The sequence below is a fragment of the Asterias amurensis genome, chromosome 4 (genome assembly GCF_032118995.1).
Source record: "Asterias amurensis chromosome 4, ASM3211899v1".
Taxonomy (NCBI): domain Eukaryota; kingdom Metazoa; phylum Echinodermata; class Asteroidea; order Forcipulatida; family Asteriidae; genus Asterias; species Asterias amurensis.
Genome location: NC_092651.1, coordinates 9,165,522 through 9,187,687, shown reverse-complemented (window position 1 = coordinate 9,187,687; position 22,166 = coordinate 9,165,522). Strand labels below are relative to the sequence as shown.

The following is a 22,166-nucleotide window of genomic DNA, read 5'->3' as shown; positions in this document are numbered from 1 at the left end:
GTAAAAATAACTGTACTGCCATTCAGAAGAGAAGAAGGTTGAGGAAAAAATCCCATGAATATATTACACAAGTGAATGAAGATCTTGGAAAATGTATTTCCTTTAGGTGGCCGGAGCTGAGCTAATTTGCCGAGATCCGTTATTAATATTTTTTAATTAAAGCTAGGCGATTCAATGGACAATGGGTGTGTTCCCTGTGGATGCTACCTACAATGATGTCAACTCTGCCGCAGGAGTTACTGCTGTTCATCACCCGCCACCTCCAAAGAAATACATCAACGTCCACTCCACAAAATTAAAACTCCCGGAATCCTTCAGGAAATCCCCAAGTCACGTTGCTGAATTTTCCTTTCATAAGAGGCTGGAGGATGGATATGCTGAGAAGTTAAAGACACCACCCTCACACAGTGCTGTAATCGTTCAGGTGAGCAACGGCAGATGGATGCTCTAAATTTCAAACTGTCTGCATTTCTACTTATGAATCGTGACTACACAACTGATCCCTAAGCCAGAGCCAATATTTTCCACTTTATATATTTATCTATCTATACAGTTGGTATTGTTTGACTGTCACAAAAGCCGATTTACATGTCCGTCGAGAGAGATTTCCATGCAGCTTTCCACTAAGTGATGTCGGTCCACCCACTCTCAGATATCATCTGATGCACTTTTCTTCTCCCTTCAGTCTCGATGATGACGACACTGACGAATGAGGCATACATGTACGCCGAGCTGGCAGGGGTGGGAGAGGGAAAGGGGAAAAAAATCTGCCTCAACTGAGCCAGGTCCCAGGGTTTGAACTTCTGTAAGCTGCAACTTGAACCACTCTTAACAAAATCATTTCAATCCGCCCCTTTCTATCCGCTACACAAATTAAAGATCTGAGAAGCATTGAAATTAGATTACGGCCACCGTGATTGGATTATGGAGGCAAGGCGGGTCGGGGGAACATGTGTGCTACGTCCCGGTTGTGTTGTCTTGAATGTCTGCCCCACTGCGCCAACGCCAACAACTTCTCACCCTGAACAGACGGCGGTAACAAGCAAACCGAGCTGGAAACGGGTCACCCGGTGCTTTATATGCAACCGTGATCACCGCCAAACGTGGCCAGGGTCCCTCCGTTCTCTCTGGCGATAATAATGCCATAACTACGAGGCGTTACTTGCAATAAGCCCTCATCAGAAAACTCTGCCAGTGCTGGGGGCTACACTGATATTTGTGTTTGATGAAGGACAGTTTCTATGCGGCGAATTACAGCGGTGGATATTCATAAAACGTCAATTTGTAAACACAATACAAAATTGAGCAGGACTTTAATGAGAAAAAAATTATTATGTAAAATGACTTTCCTTTCCTTTTAATAAAAAAGAAAATGAGCATTTGATCGTCACTGATTGTAATACTGGCATTCAGGTTCTTGCACTTTTACATTTATTAAGAAACATTGATGGGATAATAGTATGTATCAATAATACTGATTAGCATTGTAAAGGTCTTTGAACAACGACTAAGCCTGACATTTTCATTTGGGTGGGGAGGGGGGGGGGGGGGAGGAGAGGCAAGGCGGAGAAGTGGGGCTATTAAGTTATCAAAGCATTAATTTTTTCCCTGATTGTGTTTGAGGGCAAGGGGGGGAGACAAGGGTTCTAAACTCCTGCCCCTCCCCGTCCCCTCTGATTTACCACTGTGTAGGAATCACCCTAAAAATTAGTTACAATTTGCAAAATTTGACTGTAAGTTTACAGAATTGATTTATTTGTACCCAGTCGGTCAGTTTCCCTTGTGGTTTATTCCTTTAAAGATGAGCCTGAAATTCTGATTATGGTAGTATGCTTGATCTCATTTACAGCATCATCAGTCAATGTTAGGTATTCAACTGTCCGCATATCTGAGCTGCCTACCAACAGTGTTTAAATTGGGTCATATTATGAATAACAACAGGATCTTTGGAGTCGGGGAAAACTGGAATGCTTGCAAGCACATTTCCCCCTCTTATTGCAAGAGGATAATGAAAGAATATATTTTAAAAAACTTGTTGAAATATGGGCTTTAAGATGCCTAACCAAAAGCTACAGGCCTTAAAAGTCTTTTACTATTTGAGTGAGAAATTATCTCTTTCACAGAAACTAAGTTACTTTAGAAGGAACCATTTCCCCAAAAAAATTATAATATCAATAGCTCTCCATTGTTCATTACCAAGTAAGTTGTTCTGCTAGTGTCCACTGCCTTAAATATTTTCTCTTATGTTGGCACGCTCAACAATGCCATTTTCCATTTCATAGACAAATAATGAATTTTACATTGAATGACAATAATCGGATTTGACAATGAACTTACAACAATAATATCAATGTATGAAAACCTTGGTCCAATTTCATAGAGCTGCTTGAGCAGATACTATTGCTTAAAACAACACTGCATGGTAATTTGGCTATAGACTTAATCTGTTTGGCATAATTTGGTTTGGCTTAGCTTTTGTTTGTGTTTAAAGGCAGTGGACCCTATTAGTAATTACTCAAAATAATTGTTACCATAAAACCTTTCTGGATTAACAGTAATGGGGAGAGGTTGATGGTATAAAACATTGTGAGAAACAGCTCCCTCTGAAGTGGCGTAGTTTTCAAGAAAGAAGTAATTTTCCACGAATTTGATTTCGAGACCTCAGTTTTATAATTTGAGGTCTCAAAATCAAGCATCTGAAAGCACACAAATGTTCACCGGCTTGTTATTTTATGCATATGTTGAGATACACCAACTGTGAAGACTAGTCTTTGACAATAACCAATAGTGTCCATTGTCTTTAAGCAGCTCAATGAAAATGGGCCCTTACAAAGATTCTGTTAAGCAACAATAAGCAAGATACTAGTCACAGACTGTGTATGAGAAGTGGAATTTTGGCAGGTAACTATGTTTTGGTGAGCATAATTTTGTCAAGTGTCATACTTGGCTATTTTTTGTGCTTAAACAGCTCTATGAAAATGGGTCCAGCATGGTATAAAGTCATTCATCACATAGTAAAGCCACTTGGTAAGCAGCTGTTACTAGTGCAGTGGCTAAATGCTTATCCAGGCCTTGTACACACTAGCAGACATTTCAGGTACGCTACTTTGACTGGAGTGTACCTTCAATTTTGAAATACGATTACTAACACCCCCCCGAGTGCGGTAACCACCATAGGTTTGGCGGCATACACTGCTGCCACCAAGAGTCTGCTTCAGGCATTGAATTGGTGTACAGTTTCAGATGTTGTTAGACAAACAAATTGACAATTTTTAATCATATCAGTTTGGTTATTCTTGAGGGCAATTTATGGTACAGTTGTTCGGAGAAGTAGCCCTGTCTGAAATTCTGTCATCTTGTGTAAACATCATGTTACTATGAAGCAAACAAACACGGAAAACCTAATTTTAAAGTCACCTGGAAATATAATTTGTTTTTCTTTCAAACATAAGAGTATATGCTTACGAACAATAAAACAAATATTTTAGTAATTGTTTGTCACGATTTCTATGTTTAAAAAAAATATAAAATTGTTTGGGGGCTGACTCCGCCTACCCCTTTTGTGACGTCAATCAAGGCAGACTTTGCCTGCAATGCGTAAAGTAAACACATGTGCAAAGTACATGTACGCCCAAGTCGTGAGTTGGTACATTTCAAAAAGTGTTTTTCTGCATTCAGCAGCAATACACCTGGTCGGCATTGCCGGAAAAGAAAAAAAAACACCGCCCTCTCGGGTCGGGGTCTACTTTTAAATTTGTAAATAACATAAGAACTGATTTTTAAAACCTTAGTTAACTGTTATTCACATTCCACTCATAAAAACACATATTTTAGTGACAAAGCTTTATTTTGAAAAAATACCACTTCCAGGTGACTTTAGGATGACTTTTTAAAGGCAGTGGACACTATTGTTAATTACACAAAATAATTATTAGCATAAAACCTTACTTGGTAACAAGTAATGGGGAGAGGTTGATAGATAGCATAAAACATTGTGAGAAACGACTCCCCCTGGAGTGACTTAGTTTTTGAGAGAGAAGTAATTATTGACGTATTTGATTTTGAGACCTCAGAATTAGATTTTGAGGTCTTGCAATCAAGCATCTCAAAGCACACATCAGTGTGACAAAGGTGTTTTTCTTTCATAGTAATCTTGCAACTTTGATGACCAATTGAGCTCAAATTTTCACAGGTTTGTTATTTTGTGCATATGTTGAGATACATTAACTGTGAAGGCTAGTCTTTGTGACAATTACCAATAGTGTCCACTGCCTTTAAAAACTGACTTGGTAACAAGCATTGGAGAGCTGTTGATAGTATAAAACATAGTGAGAAACGACTCCCTCTGAAGTAACGTAGTTTTTGTCCTTTATTCTTAATAAGTCTTTTATTCCTATCTAAAAGCACACAAATTCGTCCAACAAGGGTGGTATTTCTCATAATTTGCTCGCAACTTCGATGACCAATTTAGCTCAAATTTTCACAGGCTTGTGTTTTTGTGCTTATGATGGTATACACCAAGTGAGAAGACTGGTCTGTGACAATTACCAAACGTGTACCTTCCCTTTAAGGGTTGTGCGCAGCACTGTAAAACCCTGTTTATAGTGGCCATACCGTATCAGTCCCATGGGGTTGGCCTCAATGCATATAGGGTTAGGCCCTGGAAAATAACATTGGATGTGGCTGGTCCTGTATAGAGCACCAATGTTTGCTTTTTGCTGTTTTTCCTGCAAAGCGTCAATCCAATTATATTTACTTGAAGAAAGATGTTTTCAGAGAACAGGGGGGGGGGGGGGGGTCACTGCGCGCAAGGTTGTTATAAGGCTCTTTCTACAAATAGAGAGATGGGTCATGCACTTACCAACTTTCAGGTCAGGTTATAGCAACTGTCAATCTCCTTTTTCTCCCGAGAAAGTTATTTGCTGAGATTTTTTTTTTTTTTTTGCAAAAACCAACATTGCTTAAAGCCACTGGACTTTCGGAACAGAAAAAAAATTTAAAAGTTCTGACAAATAACTAACAGGTTTTACAGAAGGTAATGGTCGAAGACTTCTCTTGAAATATTATTCCTTGAAATGTTTTACTTTTTGAGAAAACATTAAAACAATATCAATTCTCGATATCGAGATTTACAGATTTATTTTAAACACATGTCATGACATGGCGAAACATCCAGAAACAAGAGTGGGTTTTCCCGTTATTTTCTCCTGACTCCGATGACTGATTGAGCTTAAATTTTCACAGGTTTGTTATTTTATATATAAGTTGTGAAACACGAAGTGTGGGCCTTGCACAATACTGTTTACAGAAAGTGTACAATGGCTTTAACTAGCCTGAATACCACTGTCAACTTGTTTGTTTATTTCTAGCATGATTCTTAGAATCCTCTAAACATCAGGGATGACAAGTGGCTGACAAGAAGCTCTGTAACTAGGATGAAAAGGGGGGTCTGTTAAATTGGTGGCATTTCTACCTTCTGGTAAACCCTGGAGTTATAGATTTCAAGGATATTCTCAGAGCTATCAAAAAGGTAGACTTAAAGGCAGTGGACACTATTGGTAATTGTCAAAGACTAGCCTTCACAGTTGGTGTATGTCAACATATGCATAAAATAACAAACCTGTGAAAATTTGAGCTCAATTGGTCATCGAACTTGTGGGATAATAATGAAAGGAAAAAAACACTCTTGTCACACGAAGTTATGTGTGTTTAGATGGTTGATTTCGAGACCTCAAGTTCTAAATCTGAGGTCATGAAATCAACTTCGTGGAAAATTACTTCTTTCTCGAAAACTAAGGCACTTCAGAGGGAGCTGTTTCTCACAATGTATTATACCATCAACCTCTCCCCATTACTCATCACCAAGAAAGGTGTTATGCTAATAATTATTTCGAGTAATTACCAATAATGTCCACTGGCTTTAAAGAGCAGGATTTCTTTATATCTGAAGAAATTAACTCAGGCCTGTATGCTTCATTTTTGAAAGGACAAGGGCACCAGGGCATTTTCCCCTTGGTAAAGGGCACCATGAGGAAGTTGTAAATTTCTACTGTTAGCATAGTAAGGGCACCAAGGCATAGAGGTAATCATTGCCTCTGTGAAGTATCATACCTGTTGACTGCTACTTTTATCACCAGGAAGACATTGCAAAGTCTGGGTTCAAATAAAAGTCTGATTTTTTTATCCCTGAACCAAAACTTGAAATCTTGTCACATTGGTGTTGAATAATTAACCGCATCGAGAAGGGGCTTTGAATTTGGCACAACGTATGGCAAGCTAGTTGAAAAATGAGACCAATTTAACTCATTCCGCAGTAGTGAAGCTAAAAATGAAAAGTCCCCTCGATCCACTAAAGCTAAAGTAGTAGTCCCTGCCTATTTTCTATCTTCCGCCCAGGGCCCATTTTTCTGCTAACCTATGAAATACGCTAAGGCTTAAGCAAATTTTTCTGCTACAGTAAGCGCGCAAATTTGCTTACCGTTAAGCAGCGCTATGAAATTGGGCCAAGGTAGCAGGACAGTTCTTTTCAGAACTAGAAGTCTCCCGAATTTTGACAAATCTACTAATCTACCTGGCAAGTAGATACACACATGGTGTTACCCCAATTATTTCCTCACATGCAACGCCTCAAATCCCACACACAAAGAATTTGTTGTAATGCATTTCTGCAACTAGTTTAAATTTAAGGTCAGAGACACTATTACGACAGGGTTTTTTATGGGTGTGTTGGGGAGTGGAGGGCGGCTTGGCATTACAGATAATTTGATGTTGTTTCTTGCCCCCCTAGTGAAATTATATGTTTTTCTTTCTTACAGCTGGTCTAATAATGAGCAGGTGGAGGCAGAGAAAGTGGAATATTGGCATAAAACCTACGTCGGCGACACTGACATTTTTCAAATCAAATTTCAGGATCTCGCTTGGTTTAACACAACATTGCAACCTTCGGATTCTTGGCCCCGCTAACAAATGTACAGAACGGAATCAGACTGAAAATGTTCTCCTAGATATGTGACTATCATTTGTTGACTCAGGATTTTTGCAAGTACAACTCAAAGAATACAGTTCTTCTCGTTTTCTTCAGAGCCCTTATTTTGTGTATTTCATCGAGCAGCCTCTGTAATAAACCGTGGCGCAATTTCATTGCTCTGCTTACTGCCAAATTCTGCGTTTATGCTCACCATTCTCCGCTTACTGTACAAGCAACCAACTCCTGCCCAAGCTGTATAACGTGGAATACGTTTGGTAAAGAGTTTGGTTTTTCCATTTTCTCTCATGACCAAGATGGCCGATCGATCTCGAACTTCTACAGGTTCGTCAGTGTACATGTATACAAATGGTGGAATAAATAAAGTGCCTACACTGCCAGCAACTCTTTTGCTGGCAAAACCAATTCTGTAATGTCCCTTTAAGATGTGCTAAATGGATATCGTTACTCAAAAACTTCAAAACCCTGCCTGTAAAAAAATATATAATAATAACGAGTGCTTAGAGACGCCTTCAGATAAAAACTAGTTCATTATTATTGTTATTGTCATCATCACTTTGCCTGAAGGATGGCAGCAGGATTGTCCAGTTCTTTTATCAAACAGTTGGGAGACTTAGGGGGACTCGTAGGTTTAACAAGCCATGAGTCCATCCAATTAACTTCATTTTAGGAGGTAACACAATTGAAACACAAATAAAACATTGAAATATACTCCATCCACACTATAAAAAAAATACTTTGTTTATAAACTGTCGTATATATGAAAGGAGGCAAGATTCTGCCAATCCTGTGCGAAGGATCACGATGGCAAACACTGTCACATCTTGTTTAAACTTCCTTGCTGTATAAATAGAAAACACCTGCTCAGGTCGGTCCCTTTTCTCGGCTCTCCTGGGGCTGAGAGAGCTAGTTCTTTTTTTCCATCATTTACCAGCGTTATTAATGTTTATAGTACCCAAGCCAATTAGACACATAAAAGTGTCACTACCCATATACGTCTATACCTATTATATGTATGCGGTTCGTATAATCAATATGTCAGCCCTGTTGCTGAGGGGAAGTTTTGGTCAAATTTGTGTTGACACTTTTAAAATCGTTGGAGAAAAAAGGAGGGGGAGACCTGCTCTTATGTGTGCCTTGTAGGTCACTTCATGGAAAGTGGGTCAAAAATTCTCTTCCTCACACCTGTCAATAAAACATTCAACGGCTTCTCTCTCAAGCCTCGATATGTTTTTATTTTGTAGAGTGCGATTGAAGAGGGTTGCAGGGGAACAGTTCGGTGGTTAGTTGCACACAGCCGGGCAAGGTTGTCTTGTCTGCGTTTATGAGCGACACTTGATGTTTTGGGTTAATTTGACTAGAGAGCTTGGCCCCCATTTCACACAATCGCTTTCTGGTAAGCAAAGTTCTGCGCTCATCTTAGCAGGAGAAAAAAAATCACATCAGCATAGGAATTTTATGGGATGTTTGAGTGTGTCTGTTCGCAATGGATTTAAAGCATTGCATTAATCATCTATTCACAAGAACCATGAGTTAGTTGTATGCCTTCTTCTTTGTTTACCATTATTGGTAAACAAAAATAGACACTCTGCTACTGGGCACTCAGTAAGCAGAAACCATCAGAGCTGGGCCTAATTGCATTTAAATCCTTGCTTAGTAAAATCAGAGAATCGGCCAAGACTCCAGTCAATTGTTATGCTTAGTAAACAACAGGTAAATACCAGTCACGAGCAATGTATATGAAATGACATTTTGGCCAGTAACATTTGTAAAATAAACGAGCTATTTTTTTAAAAGCAGCTCAATGAAATTGGCCCCCAGTATGAAGCAGTTATGGTTGAATGCCTTGTTTAAAGGCACAAGTGTCATGGCTTGGATTTGAACCCACACTATGCTGCTGACAGCGCCACATCTTGGCACCAGTATTGACACATTAGGGAGACCGCCAACAATAGAACATAGGGCTAGTTATTAAAGTAGCTCAGTTGGTATAGCGCCACAACGTTAATCCAGCAGCTGTTGGTTCAAATCCCACTACAGTAAATTTGTCTTTTGTAAATCCCATATCATGTATAATATATTGTGATTACATTGACCCGTGCCATTTTCCAGTGCATACTGATGTAGATTTATTCATCTTTTTACTGATGTAGGTTTATTTATGTTGTAAGTGCAATAATTCTCCACTCCTCCAGTGAAAAACACACCAACAATGAATCGTTGGAGAAACAAGCACCACAACTAATATGTAAACTCATTTAAACTCATCCATATACGGGTATGAACGCTTACTCTTCCTGAAGTCCTTTTTGGAAATTGGACTGCAGAGCAACAGTGGGACCGAAGGGTGAATTCAAAATCGAGACAGGTGATGTGACCGAAAGGCCAGAAGACTGACAGAGAAAAAAAATGTTACAAAAACAGGTCACCTACTATTGCCACTTTGTACTTAAAGGCATTGGACACCTTTGATAACTGTCGAATACCAGAACCTATTCTCTCTTGGTGTATTCCAACATATACATAAAATAAAAAGTGACAATTTGGACTCAATTGGTCATCGAAGTTGCAAGAGAATAATGAAAGAAAAAACACCCATGTTGTACAAATGTGTGTGCTTTCAGATGCCTAAAAAATATTTAAAGACTTCAGGTTTGAAGCCTTTTAATATTTGAGTAAGAAATTACCTCTTTCTCAAAAACTTGGGAGTTACATGTTTTATACTAACAACCATTCTCCATTACTCCATTACCAAGTGAGATTTTATGCTAATAACTATTTTGAGTAATTACCGATAGTTTCCAATGTCTTTAATACAGACAGGTGACCTGTCATGGTGTAGCTCTGATCCTCAGAGAGCAACATCACCCCACCCACTACACACACAAAGGCTGTAAGTAGAGGCTTGGCCAAAATTAAATGGCCAATTTGTTTGGATTTATCAGAAAGGAAACCTGAGGGGACTTGCCGGCTGGGATTTCACATTTTGTCAGTTTAAAAAAAGAAACATCAAAAAATTTGGGTCAATAGGCTAGCCTACTTTGCATCCGTCTTCAATTTTTAGAGTAAATGTGGAGTTTTGGGTCATTTGTCCCTGGGGGTCTTTAGTCCGTATTTTACTGGAAAGAAAGCTTTCATCTGGCCGAAAGTACCGAAGGCTGTTTAAAACAACAAGAGATTGTTGGCAATATATTAACGTCAGAGTTGTAAGGGTGGTTACAAGAAAACTGAATAATTACTGAAAAAACCATGTTATGACAGTCGGGCAAAAATTGCTAGACCTGTCGATGACGATTTGTACTGTGTTTTGTTTCTGATAAAGAGGTACCCCCTTCTGAGCAAGCTATAGAACAAAAGCAATAATTCTACTCTATGGAACAACTGTGCACGACCCTAGCAGTGGTCTGTTTTAAATAAGTGCAATGCCATGTTCACTTTAAACTGTGAACTGCTAAACTTTTTATTATTTAACCAAACAAAAAACGCCAAATAAAAACTCAATGACTGCACACTTTCAAAACTGATTTCCCAACCTTCAAAAAGTAATTGACTGATTGCAACCAATCCAAATGCTTTATAAATAGGGCCGATTAATCGCCCCTGCCAAGACACAGTCCAAAAAATGGTTCCAGACACTAACTAACGGGGATAAAAAATTACGTTATCAAGCAAAAAACGGCTTAACTGGGGCTACTATCCCCAGTTAATGTGTGAACATTAATTCTCTGCACTCTGAGCATAATGTCACAATGTCATTGTGTAGTTAATGGCGCCCAGATTTAACAAGTATAGAGGCCTTTCGCTACGGGTGTACAACTGAACAATCCATTACATTTCAACACAGACATTCTGGCTAGAATTCGCAATTCCATTAAACGATTCGCATCGCGGTGATTTTCTTTGATAGAATTAGGGAACTTGTGAAATGTTCACGAGTTTTACCGTCACGAGTGTCCAGAGTGATTTCTGTCTGAACCGCAATTTTTTTATTATTATTTTTTTTTTCCCCCTTTAACTTAACGCTGTTCACTGGAAATTGACCCCAGAACCTCTGATGCAATCAGTATCACTTGATTAAAGAGGACAGAAGCAATGATTTCAAGGAAACGGAATGGAACGGTGGGATGAAGCGAAGGAGAAGCTTTGAGGGTGCCCTGCGGGGGTGACTAACACATAGAATGTCCTAATGAATCCAATACAATTAAGATACCTAAGATGAAACCGCACTGGCTGTGATGACTGAAGAGATCTGCATGTTTAATGATGGAGAGATATGAGGCAGCCAAGGGCAGTGACTCCCTTAAGACAAAAGGACTGATGAACAGGAGAGAGAATTCTTGGCTCGTTTGCATCATGCTTCTAAGATGTTTGGACCATAAGACTTTCAGTCACAAGGTTACGAGTTCTTATCTCATCCAACGGCATTAAGGACTGATGAACAGCGAAAATAATTCTTGGCGTGTTTGCATCATGCTTCTACCATGTTCGGACTAAAATAACTTCAGTCACAAGGTTACGAGTTCTAATCTCATCCAAAGGCATTGACTCCCCTAAAGACAAAAGGACTGACGAACAGCGAAGAGAATTCTTGGCTAGTTTGCAACATGCTTCTACCATGTTCGGACCATAAGACTTTCAGTCACAAGGTTACGAGTTCTAATCTCATCCAAGGGCATTGACTCCCCTAAAGACAAAAGGACTGATGAACAGCGAAGAGAATTCTTGGCTAGTTTGCAACATGCTTCTACCATGTTCGGACCATAAGACTTTCAGTCACAAGGTTACGAGTTCTAATCTCATCCAAGGGCATTGACTCCCCTAAAGACAAAAGGACTGACAAACAGCGAAGAGAATTCTTGGCTTGTTTGCATCATGCTTCTACCATGTTCAGACCATAAGACCTTCAGTCACAAGGTTACAAGTTCTTATCTCATCCAAAGGCATTGACTCCCCTAAAGACAAAAGGACTGACGAACAGCGAAGAGAATTCTTGGCTAGTTTGCAACATGCTTCTACCATGTTCGGACCATAAGACTTTCAGTCACAAGGTTACGAGTTCTAATCTCATCCGAGGGCATTGACTCCCCTAAAGACAAAAGGACTGACGAACAGCGAAGAGAGTTCTTGGCTTGTTTGCAACATGCTTCTACCATGTTCGGACTAAAATAACTTCAGTCACAAGGTTACGAGTTCTTATCTCATCCAAGGGCATTGACTCCTTTAAGACAAAAGGACTGACGAACAGCGAAGATAATTCTTGGCTTGTTTGCATCATGCTTCTACCATGTTCGGACCATAAGACTTTCAGTCACAAGGTTACGAGTTCTAATCTCATCCAAGGGCATTGACTCCCCTAAAGACAAAAGGACTGACGAACAGCGAAGAGAATTCTTGGCTTGTTTGCATCATGCTTCTACCATGTTCGGACCATAAGACTTTCAGTCACAAGGTTACGAGTTCTTATCTCATCCAAAGGCATTGACTCCCCTAAAGACAAAAGGACTGACGAAGAGCGAAGAGAATTCTTGGCTAGTTTGCAACATGCTTCTACCATGTTCGGACCATAAGACTTTCAGTCACAAGGTTACGAGTTCTAATCTCATCCGAGGGCATTGACTCCCCTAAAGACAAAAGGACTGACGAACAGCGAAGAGAGTTCTTGGCTTGTTTGCATCATGCTTCTACCATGTTCGGACTAAAATAACTTCAGTCACAAGGTTACGAGTTCTTATCTCATCCAAGGGCATTGACTCCTTTAAGACAAAAGGACTGACGAACAGCGAAGATAATTCTTGGCTTGTTTGCATCATGCTTCTACCATGTTCGGACCATAAGACTTTCAGTCACAAAGTTAGGAGTTCTAATCTCATCCAAGGGCATTGACTCCCCTAAAGACAAAAGGACTGACGAACAGCAAAGAGAGTTCTTGGATGTTTACAGGACGGGTATCAGATACAGTGGGTGCGTTCGTTTAGCTTCCCTGGGTCGACCCCGGTGTATGGCAGGGTTTTTGTCCAGGACGAACGTTGGTAATTATCTGCACACGTTCGTCCTGGGGAAAAAAACTGCCACACACCGGGGTCGACCCAGGGAAGCTAAACAAACGCACCCAATGTATTTACACCGTTTTAATGTGAGGGTTACAGGTTTTTAATTTTTGTTCCACAGGACTATAGTCGTTTGAGAAATGAATCACACAACCTAATTTGTCCTAAGGGTCCCCTTTTAATAGACCATCATCAGTCACTCAATATTTTTTAGCTAAGCACCTTTTTACCCTTGAGGAGCAGTCACTCAATGTTTTCAGCTAATCACCATTATACTACAGTGACTCAATATTTTCAGCTAAGCACCTTTGAGGATTGGTCACTCAATATTTTCAGCTAAGCACCATTAAATCAATGAAGATCATGCAATCCTCAAAAACTTCAGCTAAGTACCTCTGAAGATTAGCGACTTAATCTTTTCAGTTAAGCACCTTTGAGTATGCGTTACTCAATATTTTCAGCCGATATACCAGTCACTCAGCTATGCCAGTTTTCTTAATACCATAAAAAGTCAAACTCTGTTTCTAGACAACACTTCCTACTTATCTTTCTTCCCTAGCATAAATTTAAGGAGATATAAATCTTACCTCGTCTGTTCTCAGGGAGGGCTGGTGTTGTACTGGGTAATAAACCACTCAACGGATCTTCAATATCAAGCTCCTTAGTAACTACGAGCTGTCTCTCCTCCAAACATTTCCTGTTGATGAAGGAGATATCAATAATCTATCAGATACAGAGCCCAAAGGTTATCTACATATAAGTACACCTCATTTTCAATGAAGTTGGGTGTTTGCCGAACAATCAACTTAAAGGCACTGGACATTATTGGTAATAACTCAAAATAATTAGAAGCATAAAACCTAACTTGGTTACGAGTAACGTGGAGAGGTTGATGGTTAAAAGCATTGTGAGAAACAGCTCCCTCTGAAAGAAGTATTTTTCCACGAATTTGATTTCTTTACCTCAGAATTAGATTTTGAGGTCTCAAAATCAAGCATCAAATGCACACAACTTTGTGTGACAATGGGATTTTAGAGGTGAGTTCAATGGCCCCTTTTCATGAAATATGTAAATTGCACAAAGTGCATACGCACTAACATTTCAGTCGGCAAAAATGTAGGAACATCGCGCTGTTTTGAACACGGGTAATGGGTGCGTGACACACACGCGATTGTGCGTCTGCTTAGTGCAAAACTCTATGGCCTTTGCCAACGAACAGGGTCCGTACGATGTGTGAATGTAATTAGCTTGTTTCATGAAAAGGGTCCATTTCCAAATGGTGAGTCTTTCTCAAGTTGATCCCATCTTGAGCACCTACTTGTGGTGATCCCCAGGGTTCCATCTTGGTACATTGCTGTTCTTGATTTATATCAGTGCACTGTGCTGATGAAACAAGTAATAATTTTTGTTTCCCCCCTCTCTCCTGTCTCACATATTTCTGCTTCCCCTTTATAATTTCACATTGATTACTCATAGTTTTGTCATTTGTTGGTCATTTCGTTCGAGTAAATGTAAATTTTTTGATCATTTTATTCCTTTTAAGTGACAGAGCTCAGTGTTTTTGTCACCACATCAAGCTTTAACGTGCACATATTGGCTCAAACCGAAGTCCAAATATTCTATGTATATAATGTTGGGTGGCGTGAATAGCTAAACTTGCAATTCGCAAACAATCCAGATCGTGCAGTTCTTGCAGAGAACGGTACGACAGGGAAAAAACACTATCAACAAACCTTCCTTCCAACGTAATTTAAACAGAGCAAATATTCGCTCCCTCCAGTATTGTTGACATTCAGAGATTCTTCTAATAATACTGGGTGGTCAGTATCTCGCCGAGGAAAGAAGAAAAAAATAAAGCCCACGCTCACTCATGACAAAGTCTCTCAAGTCCGTGCAATACATGTGTACTTTGCCTTAACTGTTCTTACGTTACACTGTGTCAACAAAATAACCTTACGTTGTCTTGTTATACAATGGATCGGCTTCCACACGCTAGCCACGCCAACGAGTGGACGGACGGCCACAAGTGGCCGGTTAGCCAGTCCCACTTATAGTCAGCGTCTGCAGGTAATGAAACCAGGCAGACGCGGTACCTCAAGTGGTGATGCGGGGAAAGTTAATAAAAGACGATTAGGAACGGTCCGCACTGAGTGCTTTTATAAAATAAAAAAAGCTCGCAACGGACTCACTCTGCACAAGTCAATCTGTGCCATGTACGATTGCAGTGCAAGCAAGGCTCTTTTGGATGTTATTTCAGACTTAAGGAGGCATGCACGAGTACATATACTCACATTTACATTTTAAGCCATGGTATGTTATTTTAAGGAACCCAATTTTCAAAACAAACAACAACATCTTGAAAAACCCACTTCATAGTTTTGTACAAATGCCCATCACCCTCAGAATTATTTCAGCATAAAATCCTGTGAAGTACTTGTATATATGTTTAAGGTAGGGTCATAGATTATTTTTGTCACAGAAATGCTGATCTATAGGCAAAATAATACAAACAAAAGTTACAGTAAAATTCAAATGTGAAAGTTGCTAAGAAACAGCAAAAAATTGCACTGTATTTCACAAGAGCGTCAACTCTATCCTGTTTTGCAACAAGATAGTGGGTACCAACTGCATCTCTGCAAACAGACACCAACCCTTAGACATATGAGAAACGGTCCATACATGAATCGTCATATTACATAATTCAAAAACTTCAACACAACTGTCTGGAAATAAATAAATAATGATAAGCCTTTGAGACACCCAAAAAAAGTGCTACATGTACATGTACATAAAAAGTAGTTATTATTATTACTAGAAGGAACATGTACATCTGTAGTTTTGTACATGCACATACACAACAAACAGACAGAACCAAAATAGTTCAACCTTATATTCAAATATTGTAATCATATATAAAACACTGGGCAGAAATGTATGTAGCACTGTTACTATCTTTTAGATACAGGTTGAAGACTGGAACAAACGAAAATTGATCAATGACAAATCAAAAGAGCAATGGAGCAGGTTTGATAGGAGTTGCCAAAAAAAACAAAAAGGGAGAGGAAATAACAACAATTTCAAGACATCTTGAAGGAAATTCAAACTATGAAATGGAGAAGGGGTTGGACCATCAGTGTAGCCAGAGGGCTAGACAGGAGATGGACAAGCTCAATAAACAGACTGGACCCAAAGAGCAATGTGTCATAAGGCGTGAGAGGATGGGAGTAAGAAGCTGGAGATGACATCGGGGGAATAGCACTAGGGAGCAAGATGGAGATACTTCAAGACGGATTTCCCTTCTGCAGCGGAGAGAAACGAGGCCCTAGGCCATTTCATTCACACAATATATTACACCCGAGGGCACTTTGATAAATGACATCACGATGACGTTTTTGGCACGTGCTCCAAGGCGATTGTTTGCTCAGCTGCATCTGGTTAGGAATCCCTAATTTATCTGGGCGCAGGACAACTTCTCAGCCTGGCTTAGAGGTGGTTACCCCCACAGCAGCGTTTTCCTCACACAATCCAATTTCCAATCCCGACTGAGTCAAACCAAATGTGGCATGTTCACTCCAAAAATGTTAATGCAGGGTTTTCACATAAAATGTGATATTCCTGCAAGTAGAAAGCCGTTTGAGTTTGTAAAGGCAGAGTGATTAGCAGTTAAACTTTCTGGTTGTTTCCGATTATGAACACATGTTAAGTAGAACATAGTATTTGTGGTAACAGGGGTTGTAGTTGCCACTTCCCCTTGTCTCAAAGACACTGGACACTGGTGGTAATTGTCAAAGACCAGTCTCCTCACTTATCTCAACAGACATGTATGCATAAAATGATAAGCCTGGGAAAATTTGAGCTCAACTGGTCTTCAAAATTGCGAGAGAATAATGAAAGAAAAACACCCTTATTACACAAAGTTGTGTTCTTTCAGATGCTCGCTTTTAAGATCTCAAATTCTAAATATAAGGTCTCGAAATCAAATTCGTGGAAATTGCTTCTTTCTCAAATTTGAGAAAGAAGTAATTTCCACAAATTTGATTTTGAGACCTTATATTTATAAAGTATATTTATATACTTTACTTCAGAAGGAGCCGTTTCTCACATGTTTTATACAATCAACCTCTCCCTATTACTCAGTACCAAGTAAGGTTTTATGCTGATAATTACTTTGAGTAATTACCACTGGCTTTAAAGGAAAAGTATAGCTTTGATTTTTGAAAGTGATTAATTGTTTTTATTCAAAATCGAATACAATAAAACATCCTTCATGAAAGTAGGCATATATAATCAAACTGACCTGTGAAAATTTCATTTAAAAAAGTGGTAGAGTTGTTGGGAATACTTGTACTGAATACTGAATACTTTTAGGTTTGTTCATGCAGGAAACCTCTTGTTGCACAAAGTTGTGTGCTTTCAGATGCCTGACTGAGCCTTTCTCAGATTCAAATATTTTAATGTGAAAATTACCTCTTTCTCAAAAACTGTTACTTCATAGGCAGTTTACATGTATTTCTCACAATGTTTTAAACTATCAACAGCTCTCCGTTGCCCATACCCAGTACGTTTTTATTCTTCAATGTTATTAAACCTTTTGAGTATTTACCATAAATGTGTTGAGTGCCTTTAATGGTAACAGTTAATACTGGCTTAGACTTGGTTTGTTACTGAGCTCTGCTTAGAACCATGAGAAACACGTTTATATTACTCCTGCTGGGTGAGACTGACGGGGATAAATTTATTTTAAAAAAATCACAACTACAGCCAGGCCTAATGGGGGAAATAAATCTCAATTAACCTGGTGTTCAGTGTGTACTTTAGATTTGACACTTGCCATTTCTCATGAGCAGACACTAGAAGACAAATGATTGTCAATTTGTATCTAACTGACAAGTCATCATTGGAAATAGCTCCCAGGAGAATGAGGTTGTTAGAGTGGGTTCAACAACCCGGCAGAAAGAAGCTGGATTTATATCTCTAAAGTGCGGCAATAAATAAGACACTGTTAAAGGAAGCTATATGTACATAGCTATCTGACGTCATCGTCATCCTTCCTTGAGGCTCATACTTGACTCTGGTATTGCTCTTCAAAACCATCAAGCAAGTGATCCATGGACATGACCTTTTGACCTTTCGCATGCTGTCTTTGATCATAGAGAAATGGACAGTTGGTGGTTGAATGGGGGACTGTCATCATGATCATAGAAAGCCTGTGGCTGTACATGGAATGAAGAACTCTAACCCAGTTACTGCATGCACAATGGCCGCCACATCACGATAGTATTATTACTGATGTGCCCGATTGCGGTGTGGTGGCCAACGTGCGCGTGCCATAACTGGGTTAGAAATCATAATTCCATGTACAGCCGCAGGCTTGCTATGATCATCAGACAGTCCACCTTAATAACTGGAACAACAACTATCTCTAAAATAATACTCAAAGCACTCCTGCATGTGTGCTGGTAGACTAAAAAGATCATCGGTGCAATATGTGCCAAGCACACGCGCAAATGCACAAGATAGATCTAGCACACTGAAACATGTGAAATGTAATACCACCGAGCCTGTCTATATCCCGATGGATAAAGTTAGGGGACCAGTCTATAATCCAGTCAAATAATAGTAATAATAATAAACATATTCATAAAGCGCCTTTTCCAAAGGATAGAAAGCACCAATTATTTTTACTGCAAGGAAAGTGGGACGTAGATTTTTAAATTATGAGACCTACTCTTAGCACACTATGTAATTAATGGTTTACATGGTGCTGCGTCGCAGATATAATAATGCTCCAGCCTCTCTCTCTCTCTCTTTCTTTCTTTCAGAGAAGCCACATCTTCAAATCTTCCAAATGGACTCGGTAGTTCTACCCAAGTAATGATAGCTCTTTGCTTGGAGTACACCTTTAACATTAGGTGTTGGGAGCCAATAAGAAAATATACCAAGCTCAGCAACAAATCTACATGTAGGACAAGTTCCTACATCGTCGCATCACTGTGTGTAAATATTTATTCCGGTTTACTCATAAAGAACGGCTGATATGACACCAAAGGATGGGAGCAAATCAAAGATACAGCAGATTGAAAGCACGAAAAACCAATCCCTCCGTCAGTCACTTTGAGAAGTATTTATGCAAAGGGTTGATATAAGAACAGCCCCTATGATACCCATTATAAACAGCGACTGGAAAATCTTACATTAAGAGAGCCTCATATCAATGCCATTAAACATGAACTGGTTTAATATTTAACACGGGTTGGGGAAGGTAAGGCCTGTATACTTTTAAAATTTATCTAGACCCAAAATATTATCACAGTAGATTACAAACTCAAATGAAAATGTTTGTCTGGAATTGAACTCATAAGCTGCTCAACTTATAAACTGCTCAAATTGATAGCATCATATCCAATAGTTTGAATTGGTTACACACAAACAAAAATGGTTTACAAAATCTTCCACTAACACAAATGGTAAGAAAGAGAATGGGGTCATGCCTTGCATTTTACCAGCATCTGGCTAGTCAGCCAAGCATTTGACCAGCCCTTAGGTCTTGTTAGCCATGCATTTGACCAGTCCACTGTGCTATCTGGTCAGCCATGCATTTGACCAGTCCGCTGTGCTAGCCAGCCATGCATTTGACCAGAAAACTGTGCTAGCCAGCCATGCATTTGACCAGAAAACTGTGCTAGCCAGCCAAGCATTTGACCAGTCCCCTGTGCTAGCCAGCCATGCATTTGACAAGTCCCCTGTGCTAGTCAGCCATGCATTTGACCAGTCCCTGGGCTAGTCAGCCAAGCTCTTCACCAGTCGCCTGGGCTAGTCAGCCATGCATTTGACCAGTCCCCTGTACTAGTCAGCCATGCATTTGACCAGTCCCTGGGCTAGTCAGCCAAGCTCTTCACCAGTCGCCTGGGCTAGCCAGCCAAGCATTTGACCAGTCCCCTGTGCTAGCCAGCCATGCATTTGACAAGTCCCCTGTGCTAGTCAGCCATGCATTTGACCAGTCCCTGGGCTAGTCAGCCAAGCTCTTCACCAGTCGCCTGGGCTAGTCAGCCAAGCATTTCACCAGTCGCCTGGGCTAGTCAGCCAAGCTCTTCACCAGTCGCCTGGGCTAGTCAGCCAAGCTCTTCACCAGTCGCCTGGGCTAGTCAGCCAAGCTCTTCACCAGTCGCCTGGGCTAGTCATCCAAGCTCTTCACCAGTCGCCTGGGCTAGTCAGCCAAGCATTTCACCAGTCGCCTGGGCTAGTCAGCCAAGCTCTTCACCAGTCGCCTGGGCTAGTCAGCCAAGCTCTTCACCAGTCGCCTGGGCTAGTCAGCCATGCATTTGACCAGTCACCTGGGCTAGTCAGCCAAGCTCTTCACCAGTCGCCTGGGCTAGTCAGCCAAGCTCTTCACCAGTCGCCTGGGCTAGTCAGCCAAGCTCTTCACCAGTCGCCTGGGCTAGTCAGCCAAGCATTTGACCAGTCGCCTGGGCTAGTCAGCCAAGCATTTCACCAGTCGCCTAGGCTAGTCAGCCATGCATTTCACCAGTCGCCTGGGCTAGTCAGCCATGCATTTGACCAGTCCTCTGGGCTAGTCAGCCAAGCTCTTCACCAGTCGCCTGGGCTAGTCAGCCAAGCATTTGACCAGTCCTCTGGGCTAGTCAGCCATGTATTTGACCAGTCGCCTGGGCTAGTCAGCCAAGCATTTCACCAGTCGCCTGGGCTAGTCAGCCAAGCATTTCACCAGTCGCCTGGGCTAGTCAGCCATGCATTTGACTAAGTCTTTATGCTAGTCTGCCATGCGTTTGACCAGTCCACTGTGCTAGTTGGCCATACATCTGACCAGGGCTCATCAACCATTTCTGACCAGGTCAAAAAGGTCTATACTCCTTGAATAAAATTTGTGGAATTTCGATATTTCCTTGTCTGCTAAACACCAATAATGTGTAATTCTTTGTAATCTCCATTATATACAACAAAATTAACTTATGTTGAACTACTGGTTTATTAAACTAGTCTAATATTCCATGGCTATCTCTAAAGTTTGGCAGAGAGTTAATCGGTGACGAACTTTTTACTATCTCTCCAAAAAATGTCATGTTATTGAAATAAAAAATAACACTCTTAGTAAATATTTGCACATTCAGTCTTTGGAAGTCTTTCTGCTCAGGCCTTACATTTTGTTTCCTCCCAATGCAATAAATTAAAGAGTCAAAGTTTGGTGCAAAACCGGAACCTGCTTTCTTTAGAAATGTCCTTCGGTGACTTTGTCCTAGTATTAACGAGTAGATGTATCAACTTGCTATAGAGACAAGATGAACTGTTTGCTTTTAGAAGAGGTTGTGTATAAAACGATGATGGATAGTTGGAATATAAATTGATAAACATTGAGATCGTTAATCAAACTCGAATGGTCGACATTTTTCAGTGCTGTACAGTTATGAAAACAGTATGGGATACGAGCAGACTAGACACAAAATATGGTTACTGAAATTAGAACACAAAAGAGAGAAAATTAAAAAATGTCAGCCTTTAAAAATTCGATTAGGATCCTTCTTCACTGGAGGGACAAGGCCAGTGTGAGTTGCGTGTGTGGTTATTTTTAGTCGACTGCTCTTAGGGAAAATTGCCTCGCTGATGTATGCTGCAGAGGGCATATAACAGCCCTTAATGTATTGTCGTCATGCTTGACTTAAAAAAAATAGAATGAGCCATTGCAAAATGTTTACCAACCAAAAGGACCTAGTAAAACGTACTTAGTGGCCTGATTTTTCGACCTCGGCAGAGTCTTTTTTTGAAGGCCAAAAAGAGGCTACTCATTTTTAGCCTTTGAGAAAGACTCTTCTAGAGTAGAAACCTCATGCCACTAACTATGTTTTGCTTAAATACTTATGACACGTTCGCAGAAAAATAAATTAGTTATTCCACACATGCCTGTGTCCCATATATGCAACCCAGCCGTCGGCCTTAATGCATAATATGAGAAAAAGATGCATTTTATATTTCCTTATTCTATTCGCATTTCTTGAATAACAAAACAGCTGGTGTTCAACAAATTTGTTACACCACCAGGCCAGGAATTTCATCTTTGAAAATTATGAAAGAGCAAGGGGCATGTTCATTTTGCAAAGGGCACTTCCATGGGAATATCTTAA

General features: G+C 40.1%; 1 protein-coding gene across 13 annotated transcripts in view; it reads right to left on the bottom strand.

Annotated features, from left to right (window-relative positions):
• Positions 1-22,166, bottom strand: part of LOC139935655 (cGMP-dependent 3',5'-cyclic phosphodiesterase-like) — a 247,108-nt gene that overhangs the window by 123,199 nt on the left and 101,743 nt on the right. For all 13 annotated transcript variants that reach the window (XM_071930150.1, XM_071930148.1, XM_071930149.1 and 10 more), the window contains one exon: positions 13,620-13,729. In XM_071930150.1, coding sequence (XP_071786251.1) covers positions 13,620-13,729 — 110 coding nt within the window. The remainder of the gene's footprint in view (positions 1-13,619; positions 13,730-22,166) is intronic.